Source organism: Paroedura picta, chromosome 16 (assembly GCF_049243985.1).
Source record: "Paroedura picta isolate Pp20150507F chromosome 16, Ppicta_v3.0, whole genome shotgun sequence".
NCBI lineage: Eukaryota > Metazoa > Chordata > Lepidosauria > Squamata > Gekkonidae > Paroedura > Paroedura picta.
Window position 1 is genome coordinate 24294568 of NC_135384.1, and position 21130 is coordinate 24315697.

At 48.3% G+C, this 21130-nt stretch overlaps 1 protein-coding gene across 4 annotated transcripts in view; it reads left to right on the forward strand.

The window, feature by feature from the left end:
* Positions 1 to 21130, forward strand: part of ARHGAP23 (Rho GTPase activating protein 23) — a 180528-nt gene that overhangs the window by 129596 nt on the left and 29802 nt on the right. For all 4 annotated transcript variants that reach the window (XM_077315773.1, XM_077315771.1, XM_077315769.1 and 1 more), the window contains exons 7-11: positions 6887 to 8495; positions 15604 to 15759; positions 18576 to 18687; positions 18790 to 18847; positions 20417 to 20554. In XM_077315773.1, coding sequence (XP_077171888.1) covers positions 6887 to 8495; positions 15604 to 15759; positions 18576 to 18687; positions 18790 to 18847; positions 20417 to 20554 — 2073 coding nt within the window. The remainder of the gene's footprint in view (positions 1 to 6886; positions 8496 to 15603; positions 15760 to 18575; positions 18688 to 18789; positions 18848 to 20416; positions 20555 to 21130) is intronic.

Consider the following 21130-nt stretch of genomic DNA (forward strand, 5'->3'; position numbering starts at 1 on the left):
TATCCCTCGTAGCTACTGAAGTAGGGTTGCCAGGTTCCCCCAACCACTGGCAGGGGTTGGGGTGTGGTTGCCAGCTCCTAGATCCGTGGTTCTCAACCTTCCTAATGCTAGGGCCCTTTAATACAGTTCCTCGTGTTGTGGTGACCCCCAACCATAAAATTATGCAAGGGTTCTTTCACAGAAATTAAACCGAAACTGACCAATGGCATGAAGGTCCATTGTTCAGGATTGTATATAAATTAATTATAAATTGTATATTAATTGGCGAGTGCCTTCAGGAGGAGTGGCTACAGTGGTGGCACCCCCCAGCCAAGCTGCTCACCCTTCTATGACCCCTGTGAAAAGGTCGTTTGATCCTCAAAGGGGTTCCGACCCCCAGGTTGAGAACCACTGTCCTATATATTTGGAGGTGAACACCTGAAACTACCTTATACGGAATCAGATCCTTTACATCCCCTGCTGCCTATTCTTTTAACTGGAGATTGAACTTGGGAGCATCTACATACCAAGCAGATATTCTGCAATAGCCCTTTTCCAGCTTTTGATCATAGAGGAGCCCGTGAAATAATTTTCCAGGCTTTCTGGAGCCCTGGAAGTGATGTCATTGGGCCACGCCTCCCTTCCACACCCCCTAAATTGACATCACTACCAGTATTAACAGGAAGGCTACAGGAGGACTGGGGTGGGGGGACAGGAGGCAGTTTAAGGGCATGTAGGCTCCACCCCCTCCCAGGCATAGAAGAAGAGTTGGTCCATATATGCCACTTTTCTCTCCCCGAAGGAGTCTCAAAGCGGCTTACATTTGCCTTCCCCTTCCTCTCCCCACAACAATCACCCAGTGAGGTGGGTGAGGTTGAGACAGCCCTGATATTACGGAAGAAGAAGAAGAGTTGGTTCTTATATGCTGCTTTTCTCTACCCAAAGGAGGCTCAAAGTGGCTTGGTGTCACCTTCCCTTTTCCATTCCTACAACAGACACCCTGTGAGGGAGGTAAGGCTGAGAGAGCCCTGATATTACTGCTCGGTCAGAACAGCTTTATCAGTGCTGTGGCGAGCCCAAGATCACCCTGCTGGCCTTGTGGTGCTTTAGGGAGATGCGTATGTTTCTTGGGAAGTGCAGATCTCCGGTGTGGGGGTGGCCGAATGTTGGTCCGTGGGCTGGCCTCCGGCACGCTTAGCACAGGAACTGAATCATTAAAAGGGAGTTCCCACCCTTGTCTTGGGCCAAAGTGGAGAAGGGAGTCTTGAAATATGGAATGGCCAGCATTTCCGTCCTAGAAGGAGGACGCCATTGTCTCGACAAGACTCCCAAGGCGGATTGTGTGTTTTCTTGACCTGGTGCGTGGCCCAGCTAGAGTTGCCAGCTCTGGGCTGGGAAATTCATGGCGACTTTGGGGGGTGGAGCCTGGAGTGGGCAAGGTTTGGGGAAAGAAAGCATTGTATAATGGCTTAGAGTCTGCCCTCCAAAGCAGCCATTTTCTTCAAGCAAACTGATCTTGGTCATCTGTGGACCAGTTGTAAATATTGGCAGCTCTACAGATGTCACCTGGAGGGTGGAAACCTAAGACCAGCTCTCAAAGTTGGTCCCATTAAGGTCTGTATGGTGCTTGTGTTCTCCAGGTTGATCAAGGCCAGGGTGCCACTTACGGATACCTGCCTCCAGGTGGGAACTGTGGATCCCTTGAAATTCGTTTTCATGTCTTCTGTGCAGTCTCCCGTGGGCTGCCAGAGGGCACAGAAGATGTTTGATGAACATTATAGGGAAGTGCTGCCATGTTTTACAGCTTATCTTCAGACCACTAGAGATCCGTTCTCCTGGAGGACATTTATTTATTTTTATATGTTTAGATTTCTAAACCGCTGCCCCTAGCATGCTAGCTTGGTGCGGTCTACAAAGAAAAATATCATACTCCCCATAAAAATATATACAATAATAACAATTTAAAACCAAACCCTAACATAACACAAGATAGCGGTTCCAGTATGACCCCCCCCCCAAATAATCACTCTTATACATTGTTGTCGGTGCAGATGACATAAAATTGGGTTGGCAACTGAGTTCACAAATCGCTCTCAGTACGGTCGAACACCGTACCCAGGAGTAGGGGGACGGGGGCGGAGACACACCTGATCACAAACCCCGAGGCTTTCCACCCGGCCTCAACCAAATGCCTGGCGAAAGAGCTCCATTTTGCAGGCCCTGTGGAGAGCTCCGACAGGGCCTGCAGCACATCAGGGAGCTCATTCCACTAGGCAGGGGCCAGGACCAAAAAGGCCCTACCCCTGGTTGAGGTCAAGTGCTTTGGGGGGATGGTACTCTGTGGTACAATCATAGAAGAATCATAGAATCATAGAGTTGGAAGGGGCCACACAGGCCATCTAGTCCAACCCCCTGCTCAACGCAGGATCAGCCCAGAGCATCCTAAAGCATCCAAGAAAAGTTTGTATCCAACCTTTGCTTGAAGACTGCCAGTTACTGCCAGTGGTAAGGTCACTTTCCTCCACAGGCTCCAGCCCCCCAAATATCCAGGTGTTTTCCCAACCTGGGGCTGCCAACCCCTCCCCCATCGATGGTCAGGGAGACCTGGCAAACCTGGTGCCAACTACAGCATCCCTTAACAGCACCATAAGGTAAACAATCACTGGATGTCCTTTCAAAACTTTTTTAAAGCTGTTCTTTTTTTCCTTTTCTGTGGAGTGAAACGGTGAGCACAATTATCCCCAAGCCTTGATGATTTGGGAAAGTTTGGGGAAAACCTTTGGTGTATGTGAGAGAGATGGAGACACGGCAGCTCACTAGCTGTAAGTCGGGATGTCCCGGGTGTTAAAGTACGACACCGTTTAGGGTGTTATGAGTTGGACATAGTGCTCTGAATTACGTTGGGACAGACTACAGCTGTTTGCAGGGCTGACTGCTTGCAGATGTCTTGATAAAATCGTGCTCCCAAGCAGCCCAGAATTCCTCCAGGGAATTTCAGGAGCTGCACCAAACACTTCTCAACCTGAAGCTCTGGACGGGGGCGCTTTAGCCACACGTGGAATAACTCTCCATCCAGGTGCCAGAAGCCGGTCACCCCACATTGCTGCTGCTTTTCCACATCTCGAATTCCAAAAGAACCTTTGTGTAGGTTTTCCCCTGTCCCGGTGCCTCATAGGGGTGTGTTGGCATTCCTGTGGTGCAAAAAGCCGGCTGGGCCAGCCAATGAGAGAGCCCTGGTGATGCTCTTGACAGGATGCAAGGAAAAGAATTCTCAGCTTTCTTTATCCCTCCCACATCGGGACGCCCGAATGTGGAAAAAAAAAAAAGAGAGAGAGCAAAACTTAAAAGGAAAGATTGAGAAACAGAGGAAATATTAGTCCAGGACGTCAGAAGTTCCTCGGGGGAACAGCAGAACTGGCCGTTTTGAGGAAGGGAGAGAGAAAGCAAGAAAGGAAGATACAGGCTTATAAGCAGAGCGGTGAAGGAGGGCAAGGTAATGATTTTTACATTTATGGACATTCCACTGCAAGTAAACATTGTGGGTATCTGGGACTGGGTGGATATTGGGTTAGAAAAGACGTGACATGCACAAAAGATGTTATTTGAACCCATCAGGGTGGCTTGTTACTCCTAGAAATCTTGGTTTTTGCCTTGGCATGGAGTTGCAAAAGGCACATGAATGTTCTAGCAGTAGTGGCTAAATTTCGGAAAGGTAGCAGGGTAAAAGCTGAGAATTTAATTGAGAATTTAACTTCTTTCAAGCAAGGGGCAAAAAGATAGATAATTTATTTTCTTTCTTTCTTTCTTTCTTTCTTTCTTTCTTTCTTTCTTTCTTTCTTTCTTTCTTTCTTTCTTTCTTTCTTTCTTTCTTTCTTTCTTTCTTTCTTTCTTTCTTTCTTTCTTTCTTTCTTTCTTTCTTTCTTTCTTTCTTTCTTTCTTTCTTTCTTTCTTCTCTCTCTCTCTCTCTCTCTCTTCTTTCTTTCTTGTCAACAAGGGTGTTCTTGCTTCCCCTTTAAGCTTGAGGCCTTGCTTCAAATATAGCTCCTTTTTTGGATCTTGGCGAGTCCCTGGACAGAAATGTGGTTTCATCTAACAGGCGCAGGATTCCAGTTTGAAGGGAGGGCCGAGCTGGGAGAAACTGAGATCATTTTGGCTTGTAGGTTGCCTTTCTGGTGTTTATTACTACCTAGCAAGGGGATTGTTGTTCTCGGGGAGGGGACCCTATGAAAATCTGTTCCTTCCTACCCAATCCCTATGAAATTCTGACTGGACCTTCCTTACTAAGACACTGCTTGCTTCTCTTTTGTGTGCACAATGCATCCTGGGACCATATCCTAGTTTGCAATGCATCAGATGCGTAAATGGGTCAGAACAAGGTTTGCCTTTAAAGGAAACATACATTCAGAGGGCTGCCAAGTCCTCCCTGACCACTGGCCAAGGGTTGGGGGAAAGCATTGCCTGCTCCATGTTGAGAAACTCCAGGAGATGTGGAGATAGAGCCTGGGGAGGACTCCAGACCATCCACTTTCTCCAGCCAGCTGGAGAGCCAGCTTGGTGTAGTGGTTAGGAGTGTGGACTTCTAATTTGACGAGCCGGGTTTGATTCCCCGCTCCTCCACATGCAGCTAGCTGGGTGACCTTGGGCTTGCCACAGTACTGATAAAGCTGTTCTGACCAAGCAGTGATATCAGGGCTCTCTCAGCCTCACCTCCCTCACAGGGCGTCTGTTGTGGGGAGAGGAAAGGGAAGGTGACTGTAAGCTGCTTTGAGACTCCTTTGGGTAGGGAAAAGTGGCATATAAGAACCAACTCTTCTTCTTCCTCAGTAATACCAGGGCTCTCTCAGCCTCACCTACTTCACAGGGTGTCTGTTGTGGGGAGAGGAAAGGGAATGTAAGCCGCTTTGAGCCTCCTTTGGGTAGGGAAAAGCGGCATATAAGAACCAACTCTTCTTCTTCCAGGGGAACTGTCCTCTGTAATTTGGAGATGAGCTGTAATTCTGCGGAATCCCTTGGGGCATCCCTTACACCATGCACTCAGAATTTAGAATTATCCAGGCTTTTGATCCGTGACATATCCATATCAAGGGGCCGCAGGGCCTCTTAAAGAAGACATAGAGCTCCCGTTTCTATTATTATTTTAATGGCCATTGTTTGAAATGCTGCCAAAGGGCTGCTTTCTTGTTTCTTCTCTAACCTCCAAGTTTCCCGGAGGTCCAGCCCCGTAAGAGAATGAAATAATGCCTGGCTCTCATGTGCAGCAGAATGAGAAGGAAATGAGATTAGAGAGCTCAAAGGAGGAAAGGCCTGTGCCACTTGAGGCTGAGGTGGTACAGCCCAACTTTGAATGACGTTTTTTGCATCGAAGACCTCCATGCAACTGGAAAATGAGCACAGTAGGGAGAAAGACTGTGACCCCATTCCCTTTGGCTAGCACTGTTGGTTTTCTGTTTGCAGGGAGTGTTGGAAGAGCATTCCACACCCCCACAGCCGGAAGAGGCACAGCCCATTCTGTCTCCTCAGGTCTCCGCTCCCTCATTTCCTCACATCTGTGAACTGCGGCCTTGTTTTCTTGCATCTGAGTTTTAAACATTCATCCGTGAAAGTATGTCAGACACCAGTAGAATGGTTTATCGGGTCAAAAATAATGGTTTACCTGGTCAAAGTGGTCTATTAGGTCAAAAATAAAATTTACCAGTGGGTTATCAGGTCAAAAACAACGGTTTATCTGGACAAAGTGGTTTATTAGGTAAAAAAATAAAATTTATCAGTGGTTTATCAGGTCAAAAACAACGGTTTATCTAGTCAAAGTGGTTTATTAGGTCAAAAATAAAATTTACCAGTGGGTTATCAGGTCAAAAACAATGGTTTATCTGGTTGAAGTGGTTTATTATAAAAAATACAGAAATAGGGGGGGGGGGGAAATCCATACGAGTCTCATGGGATGTTGCAGAGGAGTAACTGCATTGGTCTGCCGTAGAAGGGGAACCCCACAAAAGTCCGGGGTTCCCCTTGAACTAACATTTATTTCAATACGAACTTTTATGAGTCAGAGCCCACTTCTTCACATACGTGGAGAGGAAATAATTTTAGGAATACTTCTAGAGGGCATTATAGAGGGGGGAGGAAGGGAGGACCTGAGGCAAGAGAGACAGTTGGTGTGAATCCCCATCACAAATCTTTTCAAGTGTAATGCCCTGTGTAGGTAACAGACTTATTTGGGCTGCTCAAAATCTCATCCCCCTCCCCAAAACAAAAATATTTGACTAAAAGTTTTTAGAATGTGTGAGAGCCTCTTGTGGTAAGGCAGCAGACATGCAGTCTGAAAGCTCCACCCATGAGGCTGGGCGTTCGATCCCAGCAGCCGGCTCAAGGTTGACTTTTCCTTCCATCCTTCCGAGGTCGGTAAAATGAGTACCCAGCTTGCTTGCTGGGGGGTAAACGGTAATGACTGGGGAAGGCACTGGCAAACCACCCCGTATTGAGTCTGCCATGAAAACGCTAGAGGGCGTCACCCCAAGGGTCAGACATGACCTGGTGCTTGCACAGGGGATGCCTTTACCTTTTAAAATATGTGCAACTAGATCAAAAAAATGCCTGCCTGGAGAACCACTTTGGGAAATAGGTGGGAGAAATCATAAGCCATGCCCATAATTCTGGGTTTAGCTCTAAACTCCTCTTGGATCTAGGTGCCAAACAGGGTTCCAGGTACCATCTTACTGAGAGACAGAACTGACACAGTATATTAACTCCAGGACAGGCACACGCATTCCTGTCATCGTTCCTTCTCAGAGAACCAATATCAGTTCTCTTCAGTTTGAACCCTGCTTGCCTGGTCTGCCTAAGAGTTCCTGGTCATCTTCCAGCCCAATCCTTACCCAGTTTTCTTTGTCTTTTCCTGTCTCCCCAGGCGTATTCTCAAGATGCCTACTTAAAGGGCAATGAGCCATACTCTGGAGGGGCTCAGAGTATCCCCGAGCCGCCGCCTATCTGCTACCCTCGCAAAACCTACCCATTCCAGTCCAGGCCCGCCCCCCGGGATGTATCGGCAGCTGAGACGAACCCAGGACAGCAGGCGGACAACAGACAGCCCTATCACGCAGGGTCCTCAGGACCATCTTCTCCCTTGAACAGCACTGCAGCCCACAGAACGGTCCCCACTGCCTGGGCTGGGTCCACGCAGAACTTCAGTAGCAACCATTCCAGTCCCACCCACCGCACAGAGGAGATTCAGTATGGAATGACTCGGAAAGAGCCTGTGACAAGACCTCTCCCGACGTCTGGCTCCTTCTCACATTACTCCAACAGTAGTTGTCCGGGTTCCATAACCTCCCCCTTGCCCGAGAGGTACTACGTCCCTCCCACTCCCTCTATGCCCAATCACACCTGCTACGGGACCCCCAAACGCCTCCCTGATCACCGGCCTCATGGTGGCTTGAAAGACGCTTCCCACGAGGGCCGGTCCTCCCGGGACTGCCTTGGGACCGGCCTGAAACCCGTCAGCCGTCTAGAATGCCAACAGGCCTTGTCCAACTGGATCTCGAACCAAGTGCCGCGACGAAGCTCTTCGGAGGAGCGCCACTGCGCCATGCCGCCTCGCTACCGGAGCGTCTCGCAAGACCGACTGGGGGATGCGCCGTCTTCCCGGGGCTGGCCTCACAGTGCTTCCCAAGACACCTTAATCCAGACACCTGTCCACGATAGCTGGAGTTACCGAGCCAGGTCGGATAACTATCTGGTGAAATACGGGCAGTCCTTGGAAGCTCTCGAGCAGGGTGCCTTGATTTCTCCCAGGTATGACAGGTGTATGTGGCCACCGGACAAGTTTTACCGGCACGGACAAATCAACAGAGCCCAGCCCAGCCACCCAGGTTCCTACGCTCCCTCTGCCTCCTCCAGGGATTCAGCCCCTGTCCACGTTCAGAAACACCCTTCCCAACCCAACCTCCAAAGCATTGAGGACTCTGGGTATATTGGTTATCGGAGTTACAGCCCCTCATTTCAGCGCAGGACTGGCTTGCTCCATGCCCTTTCCTTCCGGGACGCTACTTTTGGCGACCTCCCCACTTTTAATATTTCTCAGAGGCAAGGGAACCACTCGACGCCACCTTACGCCGAGAGGCCTATGCCCGCCGCTGTGCTCTCAAGTGCCCCAGCTCCTTGCCTGGAACCTCCGCCAGGCAGTAGTCCAGAAATCCCTGTGGACCAAAGAACAGCCAAACAGGAGAATGATGGGAGGCCTTTTGAGAGGGCTTCTCCACCTCAGGTTGCGGAACGGTTGCAGCCTCAGCTGGAGGCTGAGGAGAGGAGAGATGAGGTGGTTCTCCGGCAGAAGCCCCCTACCGGACGCAAAATGCCCCCTCCTGCCAGACAGATGAATTTTGTCTTCCCGGATGACATGAAGGAAACGGATATTTGCGACCCCCCTCCTCCGGTGCCGGCCACCGGTAAAGAGAACAAGAGGGGCGTGGCCCCGTTAGCTACGCCGGAGGACTCCCTAGCCTCCATCCCGTTTATTGGTAAGTAGAGAAAGCCGGTTGCTGCCATTTTAAGAACCAAGTGCCGGATCGATGTGAAGTCGAATCCCTTTTCAGCTCTGAGGCCAGTTGTGAAGGTTCCCCTTCGGACAAAACGGATCGCAGGGACTGCAAGGGCAGTAAAGACTAGCAGGAATCAGTAAATTGCCACTGGGTTTTGCTTGAAGCAACTTTGAAGAATTTGTGAAGGCCAGGAAACTTTCTCAGGTGGATTTCACGCATTCCTAGGCCAGCGGAGAGTTATATCTTGCCAAGTTATTCACTGGATTTGCTCGCTTGGAGTAAAATCTGTTGGAGTTACTGAGTGTGCAGGAGCACTGGGCAAGTTCTAAAGATGAGCGTGTTGAATTCACACTGGGCAAAGGATAGGACTAGATGACCTTAGGGAGGAGGGCTGCAGCACAGTGGTGGAGAATGTTCTTTGTGTGCAGAAATCCCCAGGTTCAGTCCCAGGCATCTCCAGGTAAAGAGCCCAGGAAACAGAAGATGCAAGAGACTAGAAGTTACTGAGGCCTATGTAAGCTAAACAGTAAGATGCATCCATTTGCACTCTTGTTTTCTTTAGAGTTGACTTACAGCTGTTTGCATATTCATGCTGCTATGAAATACAGAGAAGATTAAAGAATATCGACAATAAAAACTACTACTTCGAAGTCACCTCTATTGAATCAACAAGTGCAAATTTATGCATCTTATTGTTTAGCTTACGTGTGTCCCCCCCCCCCCCGTGATGATTACCGTGTAACCTGTTTGTGTCTGTATTAGGTATTACTGAGTTTCATGAACTAGTAGTGTGACTAGTTATGTCTTCAGATGTTCATGTCCTGATTCTGAAATATAACTTTACTTCCCCTAAGAGGATAGATGTGGGTTATAGGAGTATGTGGAATGGGGGGGGGGGCAGGAAGACATCCCAAGCACAGTATTGCTTAGTAACTTTAAACAGAGTAGTTTAATAGAGGTTTGTAGATATCTCTCTACAGATATCTCTCTGTAGTTATCTCTCTCATGAAACGGATGGATGGATGGATGGATGGATGGGTGGGTGGGTGGGTGGATGGATGAATGAATGAATGAATGAATGAATGAATGAATGAATGAATGAATGAATGAATGAATGAATGAATGAATGCCTGAGTTAACTTCTTACTTCTGAGACACCTGAACCCGGTGGCCTTCTTCCTGATTATACTCTTATTAACAGTTAGACGTGCTGTTGGAGACCAAACTTTGCTAGCCCCAATTCAGGCTCTGACTCTGCATTGGGCTGTGAACATGTATATGTGTGGTTTGGATTAATAGGAGCAGCACTGAGGCCGTTGTGGCTTTTCTTCAGGAAAATCCCCTCAAACACACACAAGAGAGAGAAGGCACACAGTAAAGGCACAACGTTTGTTGGGTTCTCCTTCCCTGACTCATCTCCTTCAGCATTTCCCTTCCAGCTGGCTGTATGACAGCAGTGTTTTTGCAGCCTCTTGTCAAGGGTATGCTTACCACCAAAGATCAGTGATTCCCATCGGGGTGGGGTGAGGAGCTGCTGAGCTGGCAAGCAGAACCCAGAAGTTTCCATCGTCTCTGCCAGACAGGCACTCAGCGCCTAGCTGAATGTAAAAATGAATTAAAATCCTCAGGTCATATCTGGGTCCACCACAAGGACCCGCACTAAGCTATAAGCTGTGCTTCTCTGCTGGGAACTCCTTTCCTATGTACATGGAGACATGACCTGAGCTGGGACCACGGCACATATGGAGAGAGTCTTCGACCGTCCATCTCATTCTGTTTTTCCTGAAAGAAGAGGTGGCTTTTTGGATCCCTCTTGTTACTATGCAAAGGAGTCTCAAAGTGGCCTACAATCACCTTCCCTTCCTCTCCCCCATGAGGTAGGTGAGGACTCTGAGCTCTCTGAAAGGACTGTGACTGGTCCAAGGTCACCCAGCTGGCTACATGGGGAGGAGTGGGGAAGCAAACCTGGTTCTCCAGATCAGAGGCTGCCGCCCTTAACCACTACACCAAGTTGGCTCTCAGAGGGCCATAGAGCTGGTATTTCTCAGTTTGGGAAACCTGCGTGTATCCCTTCATGCTTGGGGTAACCCAGTGAGGCAAACAGCTCCCTCTCTGGAAGGATTCATACTGGGAAAGGAGCATGGAGGTGGGGGTGGGGGGAGGCAGAAATACCCTTTCCCCGTTTCCTATAGTCCCAGTCTGAACCGGGCTCTTGCGTGGCTGTGAATTGGGTTTCCTCTGGGAAATCACAACTCCGCCTGATGGAAAGTCAAACAATTCCAAGACTGTAGTTGTCTTTGATTCATAGGCAACGTTGAGGTTCTTCTTCTCCCCTCTTCTCCCCCCTTCTCCCCATTTGTCTGTTTCCTCTTGGTGACCCATTTGGACCTTCCTCCTTAATGTTGCTGAGCACAAAGAAAAGCGGTCGTAAACGGCCTTTTGTGACAGTGTTGAGCTTGACAGAAACAGTGTTGAGGCGGAGGTGGACACAAGACATGGCAGAAGAACATTCAGGCTTCTTCTGGCCATCCACCTTCAGAGTGGGGCTCCACCTTGATTTGCGATAGGAAGGAAGGAGAAGTTCTGAGACACCGGCCATGTGTAGGGATGTTGGCCTTGTTTGAAACACGTGGGTGTTTTCATTCATTCCGTTGCAGTGAGCTCTGACTCACAGACGCTCACGCTGGAATAAATTTTGTCAGGCTTCAGAAATAAATTTTGTCAGGCCACTGGGCACCTCCCTACCCTGCCCTGCCCCCTCTTTTAATTCTGTGCTACAACCAACAGGACTTTTCGTGTGGGTATTTTGACAATAAACGGTACTCAGTGGGTGGAAGCACCTGGAAGTGATGTCACGGCCTCGTAGCATCTTCTTTTTCTGTTCTTTGGCCTCAAAGACCTTGACCAGATCAAGCTCCAACCATCTCACAATCAATCACCCCAGCTAGCTGTTTTGCGTCTGCTAAGGGAGTTTTCCAGTCCTCATCTGTAAGGGAAAACTGGATAATTCTTTCTGAGATGATAATTTCACCTAGCCTAGTCAGGAGGAGGACAAAATATCTTCCCCACAGATCACACCAGATTTTACACTCCTGTGGACTCAATCTGACCACCTCCACATTTACAAACTCTGTCTGCATATACTGTGCCTGCAAATTGGCCTAGCAGGATGGCTGAGGGAGAAGTATTTAACTGAGCAAGGTCACAGCCCCATGCGATTGTCTGCCACCACCATTTTGTTCTTGCCTCTCAGCTGAGCGAGGGCAGAGCCCCAGTTAGCACTGGTGGTAGGTTGCTGCTGCAGGCAACTTGGCAAGTTGAATGGATGCTGGAGGAGCCAGGGGATGAAAGCAGTGGCAAGCCAATATTTTGGTGCGACTTAGAGATGCTTTACAGCAGTGGTCCTCAACCTTCCTAATGCCGCGACCCTTTAATACAGTTCCTCATGTGGTGACCCCCAACCATAAAACGATGCAAGGGTTCTTTCACAGGAATTAAACCCAAACTGACCAATGGTGTGAAGATCCATTGTTCAGGATTGTATAGAAATTGTTTTATTCCCGGGGTTTCTCAGTTCAGTTCTGCCTCTGGTCCCGCTGCGCCATGCCACCACCTGAGCCCCTGGCGGGAGATTGTGCTGTGTTGGAGGCACTGCTGGAGTGGCTGGCGGCCAAGTGCAGGCACCTGCAGGAGGAGCAACGACAGTGGCAGTCTTCCCCCCCCCCCCCCCAAGCTGCTTGCCCTGCCGCGACCCTTGTGAAAGGGTCATCAGACCCCCCAAAGGATTCCCAACCCCCAGGTTGAGAACCACTGCTTTAAACAAAAGGAAGTGATAGAGACGAACAGCTGGGGGTAGTGCAATCCAGGAGCAGATTAATGTTGAAACTATTTCATACTTTGCTCCTGTGTATGTTTATTACTGATTTAGGTGAGTACCATATTGGTCTGATGCCATAGGACACAATTTGAGTCGAGGGGCACTTTCAAGACTAACAACATTAGTTTAGGTTTTGGATGAGAAACTTGTAACCGTATCTTTTGTTTTATACGACTGGGAGGACTTAGAAGGGGGTCGGTAGTCCTTAGTTTTATTATCCGATTGAATGTTTTGGGGGTATGGGAGTGATGTACTCTTTTTCAGTAATGTTAATTAATGAATTCCTTAATAAAAATGTTATATACCGTATTTGCCGGTGTATAAGACGACTGAGCGTATAAGACGACCCCTCAACATTTCCACTCAAAATATAGAGTTTGTCACATTACATTACAGTACTATGGGCCACTATGGGCAGCTATGTCTATCCCAACTGAAGTGCACCCGGCGTATAGGACGACCCCCCCACTTGGGGGCATGTTTTTCAGAGGGGAAAAGTAGTCTTATACGCCAGCAAATACTGTGTGTGTGTGTGTATGTATATATATATATATATATATATATATATATATATATATATATATATATATATATATATATATATAGAGAGAGAGAGAGAGAGAGAGAGAGAGAGAGAGAGAGAGAGAGAGAGAGAGAGAGAGAGAGAGAGAGAGAGAGAGAGAGAGAGAGAGAGAGAGAGAGAGAGAGAGAGAGACCAACATCATTTAATTCTGGGCATGGGCTTTGGTGTGAAGAGGTGTGCATGCACACAAAAGCTTATACCCTGAATTAAATAACACCACTGGACTCAAAAGTGCATAGTGTTGTTTGTGAAAACAGGCTTTCTTAGACTGGTTCTTTATTGGTCTCTTGTGCTGAATGGTTAATATGGTTACTATTAAAAAGCTGCAGAGCCTCTGAAGGTATCTGTTAGCAATAACTTCAGTTTATTTTTTGGGGGGTGGGGGGTTAGGGTTGCCAACTCTGGGTTAGGAAATACCTGGAGATTAAGGAGTCAAACCATGGAGAGGGTAGAGTTTGGGGAGGGGGAAGGACCTCAGCAGGGGTCCACCCTCCAAAGCAGCCATTTTTGATTTTAGCCATCTGGGGATCAGTTGTAAGAGTGTAATAGTGAGAGCTCTCTGAGAGCCGGTGATAGGGCTCTGGGGAAGAGTCTCATCCGCCGTGACTGAGTGCTCACCTCCGCAATCCTGAAACCAGTCTTCCTGCTCACCTGTGGAACAGGTCTGGGAGAGAACCAGGGTGGGGGCGAATGAGGAATTCCACCAGTCTGGGCCTTGGCTGCTCTCAATGGAGCCTGTCAGATTATCTCTGGCCCTCTGGAAGTCTCCAGCCATAGCGTGCCAATTGCAATTTGGTGCTGTGATTAGCGTGTTTGACTCAGGTTCAAATCCCTGCTCTGCCATGGAAACTCTCAGATCAGTCACTCTCTCTCTCTCACTTTCTGGTCCAGACCAACCTCATGGGGTTGTTGTAAAAGGGAGGAGGGGATAGGAAGATTGTAAGCTGCATTGGGGAGAAAAGTGGGATATAAATGCCTCAATGAAGAAAAGTTCTGATAGCGCAGGATTCTCCAATGAATGTGACAGTTGCTTCTATTTATTTGTGTATTGTATGGTGTGTGTAATACAGCCTGGAGATCCTAAGATTGTCTGGCTGCCAAGCAAGAGATGTTTGGAAGTGGTTGGTCGTGGCCTGCCCCCTCATGTCTTCTCAAGCTGGGGTATATGCCTTCAGTCAAGCGGGATATCCCTGCCTCTCTTCCCCCCATCCCTTGTTCTTTCCACTCTCTGAAGCTGTTCCTGTTATCTTTTGTGGATTGTACTGTTTAGGGTTGTAAGGAAAGTAAAACGACCTTGCCTGGCTCTTCATGTCTGGGTCTTAAGACATTTGAAGGATGGTTTCACTTTGTAGCTTAGATAACTCGGTCTTTCTGTGGGAATGCCTTTTGGTGCGCAAACCTCCAAGTTGAACCTTGCAACAGTTGCTGTTTTCTGTGGCTGTGCCCTGACCTGTAAAGCCCAGGTTAGCCTGGTCTCAGCAGATCTCAGAAGCCAAATAGGGTCAGCTGTCTGCACCTCTCTTGGCTTGGAAACCCCACTGGATCACCATAAGTCAGCTGTGATTTTATGCCCAAAAAATTTAAAATGTTTTGCACAATATCTAGAACAGACTTTCTCAACTTTTTTTTACTGTTGAGAAACCCCTGAAACAATCTTCAGGCTTCACGAAACCCCAGAAGTGGCACAATTGTGCAGAATGTGGTTGGGAAGCAGAGCTGTGGACACGCCCATCCGGGGCACCTCCCCTTCTCCAGGGCCACCATTGGCCATTTTGGGAGAGCGGATCAGGTCAATATGACCATATATTTATTAACTCCCACCAATTCAGGAAACCCTTTGAGGGCTGTCACAAAACCCTGGTTGAGAAAGCCTGATCTAGACTGTTGTTTTCATTAATTTAGTTTTATGATAAAAGTTGTGTCACTTGTTCAAATTTCTCAGCCGGCTGTCACAGCACAAACAGTCAAAAACTTGCCCCTTTTTCTCACCGATTCATATCTCAAGGCGCTGAGTAGAAGGTGGAAGTGATATTAAAAAACAACCAAACTTTATTAGAAACGAATGGTGAAGAAAGGAAAACTACAACTGTGTACATACTCTCCCTTCATTGTTTGTTTTTTAAAATTTGTGAACTAGCTACATTGTTTGCCCTGGACAGTCGTTCTGATGATGTATTGTTGATATTTAATTTTTTAAAAATTAAAAAGAAAAAAAAATGCCAGGTACAGATTGTGTCTAGAAAGTTGTCCATTCCTGGCAGATTTCTAGGGTTTGGCTCATTTCCTTTTCCACTTTGTCATTCCAAGAGGAAGAGAGACGACAGGCAGTGGAACTACAGATAGTTGGGTTGCCAACTCTGGACTGGTGATTTGGGGGGCAGGGCCTGGTGAGGGCGGAGTTTGGGGAGGGGCGTACCTCAGTGGGCTGTAATGCCAAACTAACATCTCCCCCCCCCCCAGAGGAAATTATTCCTGTAATTATTCACTTGCATCTCATAGCCAGAGATGCTTTGGGGATAATGTTTCAGGGTGGAGAGTTGTCGCCTCTCGGGGTAGCTCTGTCAGCTGTTTGTCCCCCACCCCACCCCACCCCTCCATCGTCTCACCGTGCACTCTCCCTATTCCAGATGAGCCAACGAGCCCCAGCATTGACCTGACGGCGAAACACATCCCCGCCTCCTCTGTTGTCTCCAGCGCCATGAATTCTGCCCCCGTGCTCTCGGCCAGCCCCTCCTCACCCACTTTTACCTTCGCAGTCAATCGCCATTATTCCCAAGATTGCAGTAAGTTTGCGTCTTTCCTCTCCTGACTTTGCATTCCAGGTGGTTTGGGCTGGAGACGGCGATCGAAAAGGTGTTCCGGCAGGGCCCCTTCTCCTCTGGATGGAGTCTTAATTTTTAGGGAGCACTGAAATTGACCCAGATTGAACTTTTGGCGAAAAAGATGGACACCAGCCTTGTCCGTTTCAGATAAATCTGGCGTTTTCCTTCGTTTTTGGAAAAGAGAGCCCCCATTTTAGTGATGAATTTTAAGTGTCAACTTGTTAAATTCCGTTCTTTCCACGCATAGGTGTTTTTTTTCTTCTTTTTAACTTGAAGATTCATGAATCAAAGTAGAAAGAAATCTGAATGCACAAGCAAATTTGAATTAGGTCTTAGAGGGGTATAATTCTGTTTAGTATTGCGTGATAAGTTTATGACAAATTCCACTGCAATTGAACCATACCTAAGCTGACCCACAAGGGGCAGGAGGCCGGAAGAGTCTGAAATTGTACCTAGATGGAATACAGCAAGAGAATTGCTTATGTTCTCTGAAAAATTGAACAAAGTCTCTTGTGAGCCCAAATCACCCATCCATGGAAGAAGCTGCCTGTTATGTCTTGTCTCTGCGTGATTCCCTGTTCCGGCTTAGCCTTTCTTCTTTGCACGAAGAGAGACTCTTGCATCAGCACATGAAATTGTCTTTTTCTTTGGGGACAGGCTAATTCTTAGTCTTCTCATACTTAAAGCAAGAACCGCCTTTTCCAGTGAAAGAGTGAACAGCCGACTCCTCAGCTTAGATCGGAAGTAAATCTCTCTGAATTCATTGAGACATTTCCCAAGAAAGTGTACCTTGGATTGTGGCAGAAGGGAATTTCCAATTTTAATCTTGTGTGGAACAAGGCATATCTCACAGCTGCCAGAGGCTTGGGGAAGACCCCGACTAAGGAGTAGCTGATGACATATGTGTTTAATTTAAAGAAGAATGTGTGTCTTGACATTACTATGTTAGGTATTCGATTTAATATACTAATGTGTGCAAAAACGTCTGCAGAGAATTAGAACCTGGGTGGTTTGGCCCCACCTCTTCTCAGGCATCTTCCCCCATGTGAGAGAAGGTGGGCTCGGTTAAGGGGAAGGAAGAGGACCCCCAGCATCCAGGATCCCAGGATCTTGTTCAGTGTCTCTCAGAGCTCAACTGGGCACGATGATTTTGTCCGTGCTTAAAATACACAACAATGGGTTTGTTTTTTTTGCAAATTTAGCTGCCAGGTTGAATCGCTTCATTCAGAAGGAGACTGGCATAGGAGTGGGACTTTAATCCTCTCATTCTCCACTGCTAAAAGTTACCCTTGTGCTACTTATATCCCTTCTGTGTGTGTGTGTTTGTTTTCCGCATTGGGGAAGGGATTTCAAGCAGGAAAAGAGCAAGGGATGAAAGGGTTACATTTTCTCTCTTCTCCCCCTGAAGAAGACGATGAGTTGGGTTTTTTATACCCAGTTTTTTACTAACTGGAGGAGTTTCAGATTGGCTTACAATTGCCTTTGCCTTATTCTCCCCACAACAGACACCGCGTGAGGGAGGTGAGGCTGAGGAGCTCTGAGAGAACAGAGACAAGCCCAAGTTCACCCAGTTGGCTGCAAGTGGAGGCACGGGAAATCAAAGCTGGCTCTCCGGATTAGAGGCTGCCACTCTTAATCACCACACTGCCCTTGACTACCTCTTCTCCGGAGTTAAACCTGCATAAGGAAAAAGCACAATACCTTTGTCTAAAATAAGCAAAGATTTAAACATAGGGTGTGGCAGAACCTTTGATCACTCAAACCACCCAGATATTGGCAGGCCTTTGCAAGCAGAAATGAAAAGTTGTTTTCTGCAGACATGGTGTAACCAGCGGTCTAACTTCTGGGGTCATAAAGGTAAAGGTAAAGGTATCCCCTGTGCAAGCACCGAGTCATGTCTGACCCTTGGGGTGACGCCCTCCAGCGTTTTCTTGGCAGACTCAATACGGGGTGGTTTGCCAGTGCCTTCCCCAGTCATGACCGTTTACCCCCCAGCAAGCTGGGTACTCATTTTACCGACCTCGGAAGGATGGAAGGCTGAGTCAACCTTGAGCCGGCTGCTGGGATAGAACTCCCAGCCTTATGGGCAAAGCTTTCAGACGGCTGCCTTACCACTCTGCGCCACAAGAGGCTCTCTGGGGTCATATGTGGTTCTTTATTATTATTATTATTATTATTACTACTACTACTATGATTTAATTTGTCACCCACTACTGGCAAGCAGGCTCATGGTGGGCTACAGATGTCTGGTTAAAAGCCCCATTAAAATGGACACAAAAATAATAAGATACAATAAACCATACAAATCCAACATGATGGCGGAACCCCCCCCCCCCAATCTCCCCCCCCCCTAGAGGGAAGAGGAAGGAGAGACGAGGGAACCAGAGTTGTAGCTTGACAGGGGAGGGGGGGGGACTTCCTCAAGGTCTTTCAGTCAGAGAGTTCAGACTCATGATCGCATTTAGAATTGGAAAGTATTCCTTCACACCCTAGTAATCTTGCCCAGTGATTATCTTGAGAAGGTTTCCCCATAAACCACCCCGTATTGAGTCTGCCATGAAAAAGCTGGAGGGCGTCACCCCAAGGGTCAGACATGACTCGGTGCTTGCACAGGGGATACCTTTACCTTTACCTTTAGTGAGGATAGTGCAGGATTAGAATCTGGGCAGGTAAGCGAGCGGAACTGCCTTGCCTTCGTCTGCTGGTGGAAGAGCTCCCACCTTTCCGCTGCCTCCAACTTCCGCCACTCACCTCTGGCAACATTCCTTCTGTCGCAGGCAACATCAAAGCCAGTCGCCGGTCTTCCTACCTCTTAGCCATAACCACAGAGCGCTCCAAGTCATGTGATGATGGTCTGAATACATTTCGGGATGAAGGGAAGCATCTGAGGTAAGGGAGCCTTCGCTTCCACCCCACGCCTCTCGCATCTGACTTGTCGCTTTCTGATGTTTGCGTTGCTCATGCCCAGCTCTTTGGATCTTCTCTCCTCAGGAGGTTGCCCAGCCGTGTGCCGAGTCTCCGCATGCTGCGAAGCTTCTTCACGGATGGGGTAGGTGTTTGCTGGCCCTTGTTTTCTTATAAATGCCGGTCAGTAGAGGCTGCCTGCCGTAGTCCTCATCCCGTACGCCGTCTGGGAACTTAAACGAAACGTGTTTCAAATGAAGGCTGCCATTCCAGCTTCTCCTCTGTGGTTTAGGAAGTCTGGAAGGGGAACCTTGCTTTTGGTGCGGCAGAAGGGGACAGGTGGAAGAGCCCCATGCCATGAGTATCACTAAATTTGGGGTTCTTTTAATCTAGCTCATTGTCTACTCCACCCTTCCTCAACTTCTTTACTGTTGAGAAAGCCCTGAAATATTCTTCAGGCTTCAAGAAACCCTAGAAGGGGCACAATCATGCAGAATAGGGTTGGGAAGCAGAGCTGTGTAGACGCCACTCAGGGTCCCTCCCCTTCCCATCCACACCAGCTCCGTCATTGGCCATTGGGCGGGGGGGGGGTTGATATGCCCATATATGGTCATACCACCCGATAAATGTTTAACAAATGTAAAAAAATGTATTAACTCCCACCTATTCAGGAAACCAGAGCCTCTTGTGGCGCAGAGTGGTAAGGCAGCCGTCTGAAAGCTTTGCCCATGAGGCTGGGAGTTCAATCCCAGCAGCCGGCTCAAGGTTGACTCAGCCTTCCATCCTTCCGAGGTTGGTAAAATGAGTACCCAGCTTGCTGGGGGGTAAACGGTAATGACTGGGGAAGGCACTGGCAAACCACCCCGTATTGAGTCTGCCATGAAAACGCTAGAGGGCGTCACCCCAGGGGTCAAACATGACCCGGTGCTTACACAGGGGATACCTTTACCTTTTTATTCAGGAAACCCTTCCAAGGCCCTCAAGGAACCCCAGGATTTCATGACATCCTCATTGAGAAAGCCTGGTCTAGACCCATCACAGGGGCCAATGCCCACCCCCTGCTGCTGCTGCTGCTGCTCTCTCTCTGCCCACTGAAGATCAATGTCCTAATCCATTCTGAGCAGCCGTTGTCTTCCTATATACAAGCAGCATTCTTCCTCCACCTCCTGGCTCTTCTTCCCAGGCCCTGAAGTGGCCATCCCAACCCTCAAGCCAGGGATATCCCCTGTTCTTCCTTTAATTTCCCTTCAAACAGGATGTGGACAAAATTGAGAGGGGGCAGAGGAGAGCAACGAGGATGATCCAGGTCATGGATCCTATAGGCTGGGGGACTTGGGAATGTTCAGCCTGGAGAAGAGGATGTCGAGAGGGGACATGATGGCTCTCTTTAAGTATTTGAGAGGTTGTCACTTGGAGGGCAGGGAGCAGTTCCTGATGACAGCAGAGGTTAGGATCTACCATTACGTTAAAACTACGTGTAAAACGATAACGGCTAAATACCAGGGGGAAAACTTCACAATCAGAGTAGTTCAGCAGTGGAATTGGCTGCCTAAGGAGGTGGGAAATTCCCCTCCCTGGCAGTCTTCAAGCAGCAGCTGGGCAGATAGGTATCCTGGATGCTTTAGGCTGATCCTGCATTGAGCAAGGGGTGGGACTAGGTGGCCTGCATGCTCCCTTCCAGTTCTGTGATCTCTCTCTCGCCTTCTCTTTGCAGTCTCTGGATAGCCTCGGCACCTCTGAAGACACACGTTCAAAGCGGCATTCGACTTCCGACTTGTCCGACGTCACTTTCAGCGACGTGAGGAGGGAGGGGTGGCTGCATTACAAACAGATCCTCACCAAGAAAGGCAAGGTAGGTGTGCTTCTCCCGGGAGCAAGCCCCATTGAATTAAATGGGTCCGACTGTTGAGCTGAGCTTCACTCACTTGACCTTTACAGCGCCAGGATCTGTTGGCTGTGACTCTCCAGAAAAAGGGGATGTCGAGTCAGGGGGGATGGACCGAGAGGGCTATTCGTCTCTCTGTCTCTGCAGGGCATTTTCGTCTCCCTTTTCTCTCAGGGAACTCACAACAACAGGCACAATTCCCTGTTCCCCATTTTATCTTCACAGCAACCCTGAGAGGTAGGTTAGGCTGAGAGAGAACGGCCACCCAGTTAATCTCATGGCAGATGGGGATTTGAACCTGGGGTCCCTTAGTCCTAGTTCAGCCCTCTGACCCAGGGGTTCCTAACCTTTATGAGCTTGCAATTATATTTGAATCAAAATGGCCACCACAGGAGGCGGAGCCAGCCACAGTGTAACTTTAGTAACGCAGTGTAGATTGTTATTCAGTGCAGTCAGCTGCTGCCAAATTAATGGTTTAAAAATTGCACAGCCAATCGAACCTCCAATAGTCAGAAGCCTTTTTTGATGAAAGGCCTACTTGGT